The 16102-nt window shown below is 36.9% G+C and overlaps 1 protein-coding gene across 2 annotated transcripts; it reads left to right on the top strand.

The window, feature by feature from the left end:
• The first annotated feature begins 7649 nt into the window (after positions 1–7649).
• LOC127412125 (fibroblast growth factor 8) lies at positions 7650–13204 on the top strand. Of its 2 annotated transcripts, XM_051648231.1 has the most exons (6): positions 7650–8348; positions 8432–8468; positions 9355–9535; positions 10831–10937; positions 12156–12453; positions 12779–13204. In XM_051648231.1, the coding sequence occupies exons 1-5, from the start codon at positions 8317–8319 to the stop codon at positions 12429–12431; spliced, it is 633 nt and encodes a 210-aa protein (XP_051504191.1). In that variant the 5' UTR covers positions 7650–8316; the 3' UTR covers positions 12432–12453; positions 12779–13204. The 2 variants fall into 2 exon arrangements, with proteins under 2 accessions (XP_051504191.1, XP_051504190.1); XM_051648230.1 differs by having other exon boundaries at positions 12156–13204.
• Positions 13205–16102: the final 2898 nt, after the last annotated feature.

The following is a 16102-nucleotide window of genomic DNA, read 5'->3' as shown; positions in this document are numbered from 1 at the left end:
AGGGCAAGCGATTAACTGAATCTTCAGACCATTTGTGATTTTAATCAATGAAATACCTCATGCACTACCTCATTATGGAGGCTTGTGCTGGCCTAAAATACATTTGGAAAAGTAAAAAGCTTCCATCACTCTGTGGCTTTAAACCTACGCAAGGCTCCACAGTGGCATTTGCCAGCTAGCCAGAAACTATTTCCCACGCTTTTACCCCTCTTCGGCTACAGAAAGAGCGGCCGTTGGCTTTGCCTGAACAGCTTACCTGAATCCTTACTCTCCTGCGGCAGAGTGTGTCGTTTTATGTCTAGATTAAGCTTGAGTGGTTATGTCGCCATAAATTTAGTCTGTTCTTACGCATTTCAGCCATTCAGTCACTTCTCTTGGCTAATATCAAGCAGCAGTGACCTGCCAGTACTTTTACAGCCTCTATGCTTTGTTATGTGTGTGTGCTGATCATGTATTGTAATAGCAGAACAAAGATGTAAAAAGCAGTCCATGTGGAGGGCAGGGGGAATGGATGGTAGATGGAGAACATGAATGTGCTGGGAACAGGGCAATGCTTGGAATGAGTCCAACGCAACTTTCTCACAAATGGAGGCCAGACACAAGCACCAGGCATGTGAAAAATAATGAAATAGCAACATGGGAAGCACAGCTTTTTTTTTTTTTTTTTTCACATTTACAGAGCAGCAGAATACAGTTGTCAGTTCTGTTTGGAGGACTAAGGTTCAGTAAATTCACTAAATTCAGTGAAATGAATCAATATATCTCACTACATTTGGAACAACATGACGGTGAGTGTATGATGACAGAATTTTCATTTTCATCTTTAAGATTTCAACCTGAATAATTAACTTTCACCAAAAGTCACATTTTCAGTGTAGTATGAGTTTGTTTTGTTTAAAAAAATCAAAACTAAAATCAATGTGTGTTCAGTGACATGCTTAAAGGGATAGTTCACCCAAAAATGAAAATTCTCTCATCATTTACTCACCCTCATGCCATCCCAGATGTGTATGACTTTCTTTCTTCTGCAGAACACAAACTGAGATTTTTAGAAGAATATCTCAGCTCTATTGGTCCATACAATGCAAGTGAATAGTGAACAGAACTCTGAAGCTCCAAAAATCATATAAAGGCCACATAAAAGTAATTCATCAGCCTCCAGTGGTTAAATCTATACATTCAGAAGTGATATGATAGGTGTGGGTGAGAAACAGATCAATATTTAAGTCCTTTTCTGCTTGAATCTCCACTTTCACTTCCACTTTCACATTCTTTCACATTTTGGAAGTGAAAGTGAAAGTGGAGATTTAAAGAAAAAGGACTTAAATATTGACCTGTTTCTCGCCCACACCTATCATTTCACTTCTGAAGATATGTATTTAACCAGTGATGTTATATGGATTACTCTGTATGTCCTTTCAATGCAAGTGAATGGTGACCAGACATTTCAAGCTCCAAAAATAACATAAAGGCTGTATAAAAGTAATCCACATTACTCCAGTAGTTTAATATATGTTTTCTAAAGCGATGCAATCACTTTGGGTGAGAAACAGATCAATATTTAAGTCCTTTTTTAATTGAATCTCCACTTTCACTTACACTTTCACATTCTTTCAAATTTTGGAAGTGAAGGTGAGAGTGGAGATTTAAAGAAAAAAAAGGACATAAATATTTATCTGTTTCTCACCCACACCTATCATATCACTTCTGAAGATATTGACTTAATCAATGGCCTTTATGTTATTTTTGGAGCTTCAAAGGCCTGGTCATTATTCAACTTGCATTGTAAGGACCAACAGAGCTGAGATATTCTTCTAAAAAAATGGTTTGTGTTCTGCAGAAGAAAGAAAGTCATATACATCTGGGATGGCATGAGGGTGAGTAAATAATGAGAACATTTTCATTTTTGAAAATAATGAAAATAAACTCATACTACACTGAAAATTTGACTTTTGGTGAAAGTTAATTATTCAGGTTGAAATCTTAAAGATGAAAATGAAAATTTTGTCATCATACACACCATCATTTTGTTCCAAACCAATATGACTTTTTTTCTTCTGTGGACTACAAGATAACATATTCTGAAGAATGTTGATAGTGCTCCTTTTCCATTAAAAGAAACTGAATAATGACTAAAACTGTCATCCCCTAGCATTCTGCTTAAGTCAGATGGGTTTGGGAAATAAGGTAGATGACGAAACAAATTTCTTTTTTGGGTGAACTATTCCTTTTTGGTCTTAATCTTTATATGAGTTCAGCTGTTCTGAGGCGTAAAATGTTCAGCAGCTCCCGTCAGTGTGTGTGTGTGTCCATTGGCAACCTAAACCTGGTCTTTGGATGACTGTTGACCTTCACCTCTCTGCCGACCCAGGCCCTCAAACAGGGCATGACGCAGCTCTTTAAGTTACCACCCAGGAGCCAACGCTACCTGCAGCTCAGCCCGGCTGATGGATCTGAAAGCGGCTGCCAAACTCCAATCACCCCAGACATGAGCCCCAGGACCCCACAGTACAGCTCTCTGTCACAGAAAGCACATTTAAAGTGGCATGCAGTGCAAAAAAAGTAGTAGAACTCTGTGAAATACAAGTGGAAAAAGATGTTACAGTATTATAGTGTGGACAGTCCAGGCAGTGGATTGGACCTGCAGTAGTCCTCATGACTTGATGTGCCTCAATGCAAACAACTGGCACAAAACCAATATGAGAGGGCAGTATGACTGCTAAATGCTGAAACCACATTGTTCAACATGTTCATATGGAATATATATTACTAACATATGTTCAATGAGAAAAAACACCTATCGGGTCAAACCCAGCAGGACATTTGAAACTACCACTGGCTTTAAGTATGGGAATAATCTGCAGGTAGAGATTTTCATAAGCAGTTGCCAGTGAAAGGCCTTTCTACATATGGATATATATTTAAGAAGCTATGCGTTTAACAAGTCCAGACTATGAAAATGGTTCAGAAAGTTAGCAGAGTAACACAGTTTTTATGACATGGTATAGTTTTAAATAGGGTGCCATGTTTTGAGCACTTATTAGATTTGCCATTCAACTAGTTGCTCTAATTCTACATTATTCATTATTTGAATAATATCACATTTAGGGGGTGGGGGGAGGGGGTTGTGTATTTGTGCTTTAACCCACCGTTTGCAGTAAAGCCCACCGACACAAACAGACCCACACACAAACATGTGACCGACTCTGTAGAATGCAATCACTATGACATTAGTCTTTGGAGATCATTAGCTTGTGTTGGGCCAATTACATTCTTTGCATACTGAACTAATCTGTGGCTCTGCTGTCGAGGTTCCTCACCATTAGTGTGTTTGCTTATCCATTTCCTTCCCTCCCTCCAATTAACATGTCCCTCACTCTTGGTTTGTTCTGCCGGTGTGTGTTGCTGTGACGCCTGTCCATCACTCTGAGTCCCTCTGAAAAGACACTTTAAAAGTAAGAACAATGCTGCCACCGCTCAATCACTGCAGAGTGGTATTGGTACTCAAATGAGTGTTCTTCCCTGTGGTTTGTTTTGTCTTGCTGGTTTTCTTGCCCCACTCAGTAAGGCCTCTGTGATGAATCTCACTGTAAGCTGTCGTGCATTACCATGGCGAGGGGTGAGGCGAGACAGGCGTCCAGTGTCATCAGTGACGTGGCTGAAAGCGGGCGGATTGACAAGCATGGGGCCCCAGTGCAGGGAGCCTCTCATCCACCCCTCGGCCCCTCCTGCACTGTTCTCGGTCCCTCTGGAATACCCATCAGGCCCCAGAGGCACACAGCAGGCAGCCTGCTCCCTGCAGCCAGGCACAGGGCCTGCCTGCCCTCCTCTTAACCCCAGGAGCATCGACAGCCATCCCAACCACCGCATGGGGTTCTCTGACTCAGCCCCCTGCTTCTCTCTCTTCTCTGCTTTTTCTATCCTTCCTTCTCTGTCTTTTTTATAATTTTTCCTTCTTCTGTCTTAACTACAGCTCTGACACTTGTTCTTTCACTCTCACACCCCCTTCTTTCTCTCCTTTTTACTGTTTTAATGACTTTAATTCTCTTCCCCCTTAATGCAACTTGTTGTACTAGTATTACAAATAAATTATGGCAAAATATAACTTTACTGGTTTCTCTTGCAAAGACAAATACTTTGCCTACAACACAAACCTTATTCAGTAATGTCATTCCTGACATATAAAAAACTTACACACACAAATATATGAGATTTCATTTTTATTTACTCTGAAATATCAACCTTGTAATGTGTTTTTTCAAACATAACCCTGACCCCCCCCCCCCCTTTTTAAAATACAATTAATACATGAAAAGAAATGCACATGTAACAATGGCAAAAACATTGTACCACTGCATAACTGCCATCAAGTCTGAAAACATTTCAGTTATGTCAGTAATTCCACTCTGGCACCTTGCCCACATCAGACATGGTTGTCAACACTTCAGGAAAGCTATGTGCTTTCCAGGAGTGCCATTCTGTCCTCCACAAGTCTGTGTGTCTGCCTCCCTCTCTCTTTCTCTCTATAACCACCCCCCCTCTCTCTCTCCCTCTCTCTCTCTCTCTCCCTCTCTCTCTCTCTCTCTTTCTGCACACATCTAATTTATCAAAAGGGATACATTAAACCTTTTGAGGGCAGAATCACTTTTAGAAATGTTTCAGAAAAATTAAAGTAATCAGAAAAGTGCTACTTTATGTTGCACATGTAAAACCAGAAGGTAACTATTGACCAAATTGTTGGCAGTGGCCTTGCACCAGAGATGTTAAAATCCAATTCAGATTGAATTAGTATCATCTTGAGCTGGTTTAACTGTGATTACACCATTGAAATGCCTCATATGAAATCCTTGTAACACATTAAAAAAAAGATATTTGAGATGTTCATATGAGAGATATTATGAGATATTTAAAAATGCTTCTGCAAAAGTGCACAGACGTGAGCTCTTAATTTGTTTGTTTCTGTTTTTTTTTTTTTTTTTTTTTTGTGTGAATGGGTGCATGAATATGCATCAACATAAAATACATGAACTCTCACCCCAAAATCATACCTCCTAAAATTCTCCTCTTTGTGCAGCAGTTGTTTAGTAGGTTGACAGCAGCTCATCCTCAGATTAGTCATCCTGTAGTTGATTAGGCAATAAACAACAGAGAGTTAGACACAGAGTTAACCAGGAGCCCAGCTCTGCCTCAGGCAATGCAGAATTACTCAGCCATGGAATGAGATGGTTGACTTTTCAATGGTCCACTAATATTGGTCATTTGGTCCACTTAAACACCAAGCACCAAAGTATAAAAAAAAAAAAAAACATCCAAAGACCAGGGGAAGGCATGCCACAAGTGTGCACGCTCAAAAGCAGATATATCTCCAGTTACTCAACCATATACTGCACTGGTCAGTTGCTCATCCTGTTTTCATTAAAAGAAACCTGTAAAGAAATGTTGTTGGTTATACAGAAAATACACATATGATATTACATATATATATATATATATATATATATATATATATATATATATATATATATATATATATATATATATATAGTACTGTGCAAAAGTCTTAGACACATAAGATGTTTCATAAAAACATTTGTCTTAAGATGGTTATTTATATCTTCAGCTTTAGTGTGTCACTAGGAAGTATAAAATTTAGACTCCCAAACAGTTTACTGGACTTTGTATGACATTAACTGATAAATTAAAACTATTTATGGCATTATTTTTAAAGAAATCCTCATGATGCAACATTTTTCACAAGTGCTATCATATATATACAGTACTGTTCAACTTTTGCACAGTACTGTGTGTATATATATATATATATATATATATATATATATATATATATATATATATATATATATATATGTATGATATAAGGCTGTATTCTCACTGACACACATTTTCTAAGACTTTTAGATGTTTGTGCAGAAGTGATTAAAATTAGAAATAGAATAAAGTGAGGCCATCTAAAGTAGCATTTATAGAGCTTATAAATAAAATGAAAACCAGTAAAAACAAAACAAACAAACAAAAAAAAAAAGTTTATGAAACAATATTTAGCAGTTTTACTATATTTCAGTTGCATGTTTAAGCTAAATATGAAACCTAAAACACCAAAACTGCAGCACGAGTTATGAAAACCAAAAAATAAGTCCTTACAGAATTTGTGCATTATTTGTAAAGGGAATACTTTATTTTATTTTATTTTATTTTTATTTATGGGCCAATATAAGTGCATCCCTTGCACCTGTAACAGTTCTGAGTGGCGCCCCCCGTGGTTGCCTACAAATGTTTGTTGCATGGGATGTTTCAGAGGTCATATTCCTCAAATTAGTGGTTAGAGAGTTTGTCAAAGTCCATTAAGTATTATCATTAAGAACGTTTCTTTGTGGTAGAAGGTGACAGCTCGAATAAATATATTTACCCTATTATGAACGCTCTGTGGTCATGCCATTCATTTGTTTGTGATATTTTAATTAATTGATCAAGTAAGTTTCGCTTGCACTTAAAAGTCTTTGAATCTGCAACATTTCAGATTGCATGACGGGCGTCGGCTTAAAAGTAGCCAATTTAACCAATTAAAAACCTGCAAATCGCAAATAAACGGAGACCTATCCTGAGTGATGGGGCCATCAGAAAGCCTTTGAATTCGCTGATGTAGTTTTTGAAAAGTAACATAATGGAGGGTGGGGCTGGGTTATTTTCACGTTTAATTATTTCCGATTAGAAATAGATTGATTGGCTTAACTAAATGCTCTTTCTATAATATGGTTGCAGATCTCAAATAGGTATTTTGTTTAGAGCTGAGTTAACATTAATTACATTAAAGTTGCATTATATTTGGCTAATTGGTAGTAATTTAATATATATATATATATATATATATATATATATATATATATATATATATATATATATATATATATATATTCTCCCCCAAAAGGGACCATGAAGTAACATAACAGAGGTGATTTATGACATTAAATGACATGTCAGAGTCATGTTATGAAATAGAGGTTATATGTCGCATTTTTACAAACGTTTCTGCGAGTATAAAGATCATTGTCAGTGCATGAAGAGAAATGAGACACTTCACACCTGTGATATTCCTGTGATTTTTAGAAAAAAAGAAAAAAAAGAAAAAAAAAACTCTAATCGTCTGTAATCCTTTTAATATGTCTCACACTTTCCTTTTGCAATACACAATTCACAAGTAAACCAGTTCTGCAGTCTGCGGCATTGCATAATAGCCTCGGTTTCAGTTTTGAAATCAGAATTAACAACTTTTTCTTGATGTTTGGTTATTGAAGGCTTGGCATTTTTTAAACATTTTATGAATGATAATGGGTCTGAGTGTCCTGCCAGTCTGTGAAGTCATTGCAATTCTTGTGCTTATTATAAAGAACGTAGCCTACGTTTTATGGCTCTGTGAATTTATGAATAACTGCATGGTTCGAAACTGCTCTGAGTACTTATGGACTCAGGTGAAGGCAGGCATATTTAAAAAATGTGTGTGTGTGTGGGGGGGGGGGGGGGGGGGGGTTTGTCTCCTGCTTTTGTTCTATTCAAAAGGGGGCTTGTTCCTCCAGGACCAACCCTACCATTTTAACCAGGGGTGTAAGCGCAAACGGGGTTGACATTGGAGACTGACTGGCAATGAGAAGAGAGGAGGGAATAAGAGTATAGCCAGTCCAGCAGCACTGTGTCTTGAAGAAAGATCATCAGCACGGCAAGAGATTCACTGTCCTGTCTCCTCTGACTGACGTTCACTCAGGAGTCAGACTGAATGATCAAGGGGATACGCGTGGATCAAAAGTCAAAGGATTCCCCGTTGGATCTATATCTACTGCGCTACTAATAGACAGCGCTCACCTTTATATGGACAGCATAGGACTTTGGGTTTTCTTTTTTTAAGTCTGCATTATAGGTGCATCTTTAGCTCTTTCGGTAAAACTTGAAAACCAATAAGTTTACATGCTCTAAGTGTTGCGTGAAGTGCACTTATTCGTTATTCTTGTTCTCATGAAGGAAATCCAGTTAGTGTTTTTACTTGTCAGTGGTGTCAATCTATAGAGTCGACGTTTTGCCCCAAATTCCGAGCAGGTTTTTTTTTTCTTTTCTTTTTGTTTTTTTTTTTTGTTTTTTTTTTTGCCAGTTGATCTGCTCATCATATGTTGCGAGAGACAATTTGGATGCCAACGTGGGACTTTGTACATTTCAACTGGGAAACCTATTTTTTTTAAAATCTCCTCAAATTGCACAAATTTGCTCCGGTAATTTTTTTTTCCGCTGAGGCCCGTCCCCTCCAGCAACATGAGACTCATTCCATCACGACTGAGTTATCTGTGAGTATATTTCCTTTTATTTTCACGCATTAACTCTTTTCTTTGATTTCAAAAGACTAATTTAAGATTTGTTCTCTTTGCAGATTTCTTCACCTCTTTGCGTTTTGCTACTATGCTCAGGTACGTGCAACATTTTCTTCTTACATTTACAACTTTAGATATGTTAATGTATTATTGTTTTATTTAGATCCATCTGAAAGAGATCGAAAACTATAAAATATCGGTACTCCAAATCTCTATTCCAATCCCTATTTTCTCTCTCTCTCTCTCTCTCTCTCTCTCTCTCTCTCTCTCTCTCTCTCTCTCTCTATTTTATGTTAAGGTTATTTAATACATAGAATGCATTAAATGCATGCGCGCTTTGGTCACATAGCCTATAATTTAGATGTAGCTAGTTTAGGTTGTGCAATAGCCTACGCTGTTCTGCATAGAAATGTATGTATGTAGGTATGAAAAACAAACAGTTAATTTAAGATGCACTCAAAAATGAGAAGGGTGGTGTTACACGTTCTTATCAGATGGGTATCACAGTAGGCGCAGTAACCTGGCAGGTAACGCTAACATATTGGCACAGGGCGCGTGGGCATGAGCGCGTGAAGTAGCCTATGCCAGCGTTGAGTCAGTGATGAAACATGTCTTGGGGACATAATAACATAAAAGGCACTAAACCTTTATAGACATGTCCTCTGCGCTTTAAATAAATCATCAGCGTCAAGAGAGGAGAGAGGGTTGCGCGTTTAGAACAGTTTGGCTAGAAACTTGTGTTTTTTGTCAGTAAATTAATTTAAGCCCTTATTGACACTTCTCAACGCAATACAAAATTCTCGTTAATTAAAAACGTCAAGCGCTTTCTTTTGGTATTAAACGAATAGGTTATTAATGCCTTCGAAAGCATTAATGTCTAATAACTGATTATACGGAGGGTAGCATAATTTATAGGCCCATATCCACGAATGATGAAACAATTTCTGCAGGTATTGATTTTATGGTATTTAATTTCTGACAGGTAACCATTCAGTCCCCGCCTAATTTTACACAGCATGTGAGTGAGCAAAGTAAGGTGACGGACCGGGTCAGCCGTAGACTAATCCGGACCTACCAGCTTTACAGTCGAACCAGTGGAAAGCATGTGCAAGTTCTGGCAAACAAGAAAATCAACGCCATGGCCGAAGATGGTGACGTTCATGGTAAGAGCATCCTCCTTATTTATCTTACACAAACACCCTGCGAAGAAAAAAAAAAAAAAAAAACGCGCACAGATCAGCAAGTGCAATTATTACAAAACCCGTCGTGATGATTTGGTTATTGAGGAATGGATTTAAATACGTGTTCCATTAGCCAATTTTTGTAAAGCACTTCTTTGCACATTGGAGAAAATTTTTAAAAATACTTTTGCCTATTTATTATTTGTGGATCTATGTGATATAGTGGGCATCTGGTCATTTGTTGACGTTAAAAAAAGCAGTGGAGTGCAAAAAAAAAATGTTAAATGGATTGTAGATTGTTGAAGGTGATTCTCTAGAGAGACTCGCGGGTCTGGAAGAGCCATTAGAACTCATCTTACTTCAACCTTCTAAACATTTCCTAAAGAACGTTCCCTTCCTTTCCCGTCCAGCTCCAAGATGAAAATATGTCTAGCCGAATTCTGACCCTTGCGTTTGCTTTCTAAGGACATTCAGTACTGCTGACATAGATCTGTAAACTGTTAAAACATTTGTAATTCTATGAAACATCAATAGATTTTGTAACAATTTATTTTCATATAGATAAATATTATGAACGACATAAAACAATTGATTTCAATTGCAAATATATTGTGTTACTCCACTTCACTTAGATAATCTCTCTTATTTGTAGCTCTCTCTTATGTGGTTCCACCACATAAAAGCCCAATAATTATTTCTGTTGTGGTATTTTTGGAAGGTTGGCTCCAGCCCTACATAGCTTTGGTGACATCCATGTCACCTGAGCATGTTGTAGAGACAGCAGGGCTGTTAGATCAGGCCAGTGCCTGGCTCCAGCTCTGGGCTTGTGGTTACGCTCTTCACCAGCACGTTATCTGACCCCCTTCATTTGAACCATAACTCTTTACGATCACTCAGAGTATGGGGGCTGAATCAGAGAAGGGTTGCAAGTGCTAGTTCTTGGCATGGAAAATATACATCATGGAAAGAGTTTTCCAGCTTACACTTCATACATTTTCTTATCAAAAGCCTTTTTGAACTGTTAATGTACATCGGTAGATTACACCTTTTTTTTTTTTTTTTTTACATTTAAACCTGCCTTCCATGAAAGTGTCAAAATATGCAGAAGTATTTAACATTTATTTCCTCTTTTCAGTTTGTTGTTATGTGGATGACATGTGATAGCAATTTAAATGTTGTTTATGTACTCATATTAAAGGTTAAAAGTCAGGAAGCCATGGTAGTGCACATATTTCTAAATCACAGCATCTGATAATTTTCATCTTTTCTTTCTACAGCCAAGCTAATAGTGGAGACAGACACATTTGGGAGTCGAGTTCGAATTAAAGGAGCTGAAACAGGCTTCTACATCTGTATGAACAGAAGGGGGAAGCTGATTGGGAAGGTATGAGAAAAAGATAATAATTTTCCTACTGGAGTACACAGTTGACATATTCTATTACATACACAGTATATGCATCACTGATTTTTCTGTTCGCATCACAAAGTTTGTTCGGTTGAGAAGAAATCTTTAAAGATAATTCAGAAATCTAATTTACAATTGATTAACATCACTCGAACAGTCACATAGACAACCTCATTTGCTTGCAGACCTCAGATTTCATCCTTATCAAGGTGAAATTTCAGGAAATCAAATGAGCGTTTGTCAAAGCACGCTTTTATTGGTTAGTGGGTACCAGACTTTTTCCTACTGATGCAATCGGTAAAATCGAGTGTGAAGAATGGGATCATTTTTCCTTTTTTAGCTGGCTACTCTTGTTCCAATGTGGATTTGTGCCTTCTCCTTGCTGTGAATGGTAATAAAGTGGGACGGTGATTCAGCCCCCACCTTCCAGCACCCTGCCAGGTGGACCATCTGCTTGGCACCCCTGATCTTATGCTATCTGACATATTGGCCACCCAATGACAGCCTGCATGAGAGAGTTTTTTTATGTTGTTGTTGTTTTTTATTGGTTGATATGCGAACGTTTTTTCTGTTTTGGATCTGAGATTTTTAACAGACCATTTTGTTAAGAGGTTGGGGAAATGTTTGGACTCCTGGTATGGCTCATTACCGCATGTTGTACCATTGCATTGGCCAGATAACATCTAAAGGTCCCATTGTTATGAGAATAAGACGATGCGATGCCTATGTTAGAGGCAAAATAAGAAAGGCAAGGGAGTTATTTAACCATGTGCAAGAATCTTATTCCAAATAAGATTCCTATTTTTCTGCATGTACATTATTATATAGAAGTTATTATTGATATTGTTTAGTAGTATATTAATGGAATATGTTCTGGATTCAACATTATCAAGGTTTTTATGCCTGTGAAAGATTTAAACTTAAGGCATTAATGCAAATGGAAGGGAACGATTTATCTCATGGGATGAATCCACACTGGTGATTTCTGCTGTCATTTCTCCCTCTTGATCTTGGATCATAATGACTTGAGCACATGCTGCATGTGTGTAGGGAAGCCCTATGTACACTTGAACAGACATTTTTCCAAATACTTTTTAATAAGCCTCATATTTCTCATCAATAATAATAATAATAATAATAATAATAATAAATCCTTCTCTCTGTAGCTAAAATTTTATCTTTGTCTTGTCTTTACAGAGAAATGGTCAGGGGAAAGACTGCATTTTCACAGAGATAGTACTGGAGAACAACTACACAGCTCTACAGAATGTGAAGTATGAAGGCTGGTACATGGCCTTTACACGCAAGGGCAGACCTCGCAAGGGCTCCAAAACCAGGCAACACCAGCGGGAAGTCCACTTCATGAAGAGGCTGCCCAGGGGACACCAAATCGCAGAGCATAGGCCCTTTGATTTTATCAACTACCCTTTCAACAGACGGACTAAACGCACCCGCTACTCAGGAGAGCGTTGAAGAGTGAAGCAGCAGAAAAAGAGTGAGAGACAGCAATTACTTTCTCAAACAATGAACAGGCTCCTCTTGTGGACTCCTAAAGACATTTTTTTTGTACTGAGCAACAATATACCTAAACTTTAGTTTTTTAAGAATAATAAAAAATAAATAAAAAAAAACATCACAAGAAATCTATTTTTGTACCCTGACTTTTAGTACTGACCCGTGTAAAAGCATAGAAAAGCGAAGCACGGGACATGTCTTAGTAGTGTGTGGATTTCATCCATCTTTCTCTCTTTTTCTGGTTATGTTTCATTTGATTTGGAAGGTGTTAGAGTAATTTATAACTCTTTGTATTGCTGCTCAAGGGGACTTGAAGGGCCTGAGAGAATGCACTGACAACAGAAGGCTGTATTCGGTTACACAGTCAGCCGGGGCACCTCTCGACCACCCAGCGATAAGATACCCAGCTCATCTCTGTAACCTCTCTGGTTCTTGATCCTGGAACTCTCTAAAGATAAAACACGGTTAAAGCAAACAGAGCTTTAAATACATATTTAAATGTGGCAGCTATATTTTGATTATCACATGTTTCCTACCGTTGTTTAAACTGTATATTTCCAAGGTGTATTAATGTATTGTATGAAACTGTAGGAAAAGCTTTTGTCTTTGTTGCATTTTGTTTGTCTGTTTTTTTATACAAATATAAATATATTTTTATTTGAGGATGTGTAAAATAATTTGAATGATGGAAATATTTATTTAAAATGTGTAATAAATTTACCTTAGGATACTGACGCTCAGCTTCTCTTTTGTCTCTTATGTTCTTACTTCTTGCTTACTGGATTTCAATCCACAATCCTGATAAGCAAAATTAATTTGAATAACATTCCATTGCATCTTTAAAGAATTTATATAAATTATGTTACGGACCTATCTGACATTGCCAAAGGATGCATTTGGCTGATGTGTCTTCTAGAATCGTTTAATAGCGGATTGAATGGCCTCATCCATAGAAAATTAGGCCAGCGCAGTCTTTGAATGAAACAACTTGTCATTATGTAATTACATCATAATAAATACCACCATTGTTTGCATAACCCTTCTGGTTAGTGACCGGTACAGAGTGAGTTGGAGATCCTGGCTCTCTCCCCCCAGAATGTCTGGAATGGCACATCTCAGGTCAACAGCTCAGTAGGACTGTCCCTCTAGGGGGGCTTCACTGTTTGGTCTCTCCTCTGGTTGAACTGGACACACTGCGGCTTCCCAGCCATGGCTCCTCACCCTCAGTCAGGTGTTTTTGTTTAATCTCAGACTTTTAACTCCCCGTAGCTTAATCTGATCGAAGGGGTATCTGTTTTGTCCGAGCAGGGTGGTGTGTGTTTGCTGATGGGGTTCCAAGGAGCCGAAAGCCAAGATCAGAGGGCAACATAAAGTGAGAAAATGCACACGGGGATTTGTGGTCTGAGATCACTATCACCTTCTTGCCTGTGAGGAGAGAGGTTTAAGATTATTAATGGCTACGTAAATTATGATCAGAAGAAGAAATATGGACCCAACTGGCAGTTTCTTAAAGATTTTCCTTTCCCTTGTTAATCAAATTAATTGCATCATAAAATTTTTAATTATTCAGTCAAAAATCATCCTGTAATTAGTGCTGGCATGACAGAAGTCATGCATCACTTAAAAATGTGTAACACGGCTATAATAGTGAAGGCTGGAATTGTTTTTTTATGGTGCACTACGCCATGTGTTCGGCCTCATGCTAGTAGCTCATCCAGGGTGCAGAGGTCAAACCCCTAGAAAGGCCAGTACCTCTGAAAGTTTCTCTGACTTTCCAGAGGGTAGGCCAGTCCAGTTCCATTCTGCACTGGGTCAACAGTGTAATCCAATTCATATTAGTGACAAAACTGTTTTTGAAATTTCAAAACAAACTACTTGTGTGACAAAAAGGCACAACTTGATTCTAAAACTGATGGACTAAAAGGGCAGACTGAAGGTTGTAATGCAATCCTTAATTTAAATAAAGGGGCTGGTCTTTGAAAGTTGTACGCTTTATTAACTTTTTAGTTAAAGACACAGCTAAACGGAGACATCCCAAAGAAAGAGAGAGAAACCAATAAAAAGTTAGTTTTTATTTTTATTTATTTATTTATTTATTTTAAACAAAGTTTATTAAAAGGGATTTGGGTAAATCATCAATAAATGGCATACCAGCAATATTAAACTATGTGTATACCCATAGCCAACAAAATGTTACATGTTTAAAGGAATATTCCAGGTGCAATTCAAGTTAAGTTCAATAGGTAGCATTTGTGGCATTATATTGATTACCACAAAACTTAATTTCAACTTGTCCCTCCTTTTCTTAAAAAATAAAAGCACAAATCTAGGTTTCAGATAGGTACTTACAATAGAAGTAAATTGAACCAATCTGAAACGTTAAAATACTCACTGTTTCAAAAGTATAGCCACAAGATGTAAACAATATGCGTGTTAAAATTACTCTACTAGTGTGATAAAATCGCTTACAAACCTTTTCTGTGTAAATTTATATCATTGCCATGACACCATAATGCCGTAAACCCTGTAATCCTGCAAAAACGAGGATTTAAACAACTTGAGCTAAAATAATACACACGTTTTAACAGAAGAATTTGTGTATTAATGTAAGTGTTTTTATAAAACTATATGCTTGACATTTCTGCCTTTAAACCCTCCAAAAAACTGGCCCCATTCACTTTCTGTTGGAAGTGCCTCACTCACTGTAAAAAATAAATAAATATATATATATATATATATATATATATATATATATATATATATATATATATATATATATATATATTAAATTTACGGTAAAATTATGGCAACTGTGGTTGCCAGAAAGTTTCCGTAAAATATATGGTGACCATCTTACAGGCATTACGGGTTGTCATTTTGATGCCAGTATAGGTTTCGGTTCACTACTGTTTACATTATTAAATGATATAAACTTAATATACTAACATTCTGGAACTATAAAATCTAATACACACATAATTAATACACATGTAAAGACAGTGCACAGCGTCACTCACACAAACACAAAACACCATCAGTGTAACACTTATGAGACTAATATAATGCAATAAACACTTAAGACCCCAATGTAAATAACTTCTATTAAAAATAAGAAACATGACTATTCCTATAAAATATAATGAAATGTGATGGTTCACACAGGGACTTCTGGGAACGACCGATTATTGTTTTTTACCATAATTTTAACAATAGCTTATCGTAAAAAGTACATGTATTCTCTTGTTAAACATAATATAAATTCTTACCATTAATTATACTGTAAAAGTATAATTTGTACATCCAATATTAAATTTTTTATGTATTTTCTTATTAAACATATTATATTTTGTTTTACCGTACCTGTTAAGGTAACTACCCGTTAAAGTTTTTTTACTGTAGCATTTCTTACATACATTTAGCATTAAAATCACAGACAATTTTTACAGTGTAACTTGGATTATTGCTTTTTTTTTTTTTTTTAAGAAAAGAAGGGACAAGTCAAAATAAATTATCGTAGAAATCAACATTATGCCACAAATGCTGTTGACTGAGCTTAACTTGTATTGAGAGTGGATTATCCCTTTTAATGTTCCGAAATGTCCCTAAATTATAATGGTAACACTTTACAA

This window comes from Myxocyprinus asiaticus, chromosome 21 (genome assembly GCF_019703515.2).
Source record: "Myxocyprinus asiaticus isolate MX2 ecotype Aquarium Trade chromosome 21, UBuf_Myxa_2, whole genome shotgun sequence".
Taxonomy (NCBI): domain Eukaryota; kingdom Metazoa; phylum Chordata; class Actinopteri; order Cypriniformes; family Catostomidae; genus Myxocyprinus; species Myxocyprinus asiaticus.
Note: the sequence above shows the minus strand (reverse complement) of the source record. Positions and strands in the feature narration are given on the sequence as shown.

Coding starts and splice junctions, on each gene's coding strand:
- LOC127412125 (XM_051648231.1), top strand. CDS start 8,317: ATGAGACTCATTCCATCACGACTGAGTTATCT. Junction 9,536..10,830: donor CGAAGATGGTGACGTTCATG/GTAAGAGCATCC, acceptor TTCTTTCTACAG/CCAAGCTAATAGTGGAGACA. Junction 10,938..12,155: donor GGGGGAAGCTGATTGGGAAG/GTATGAGAAAAA, acceptor TTGTCTTTACAG/AGAAATGGTCAGGGGAAAGA.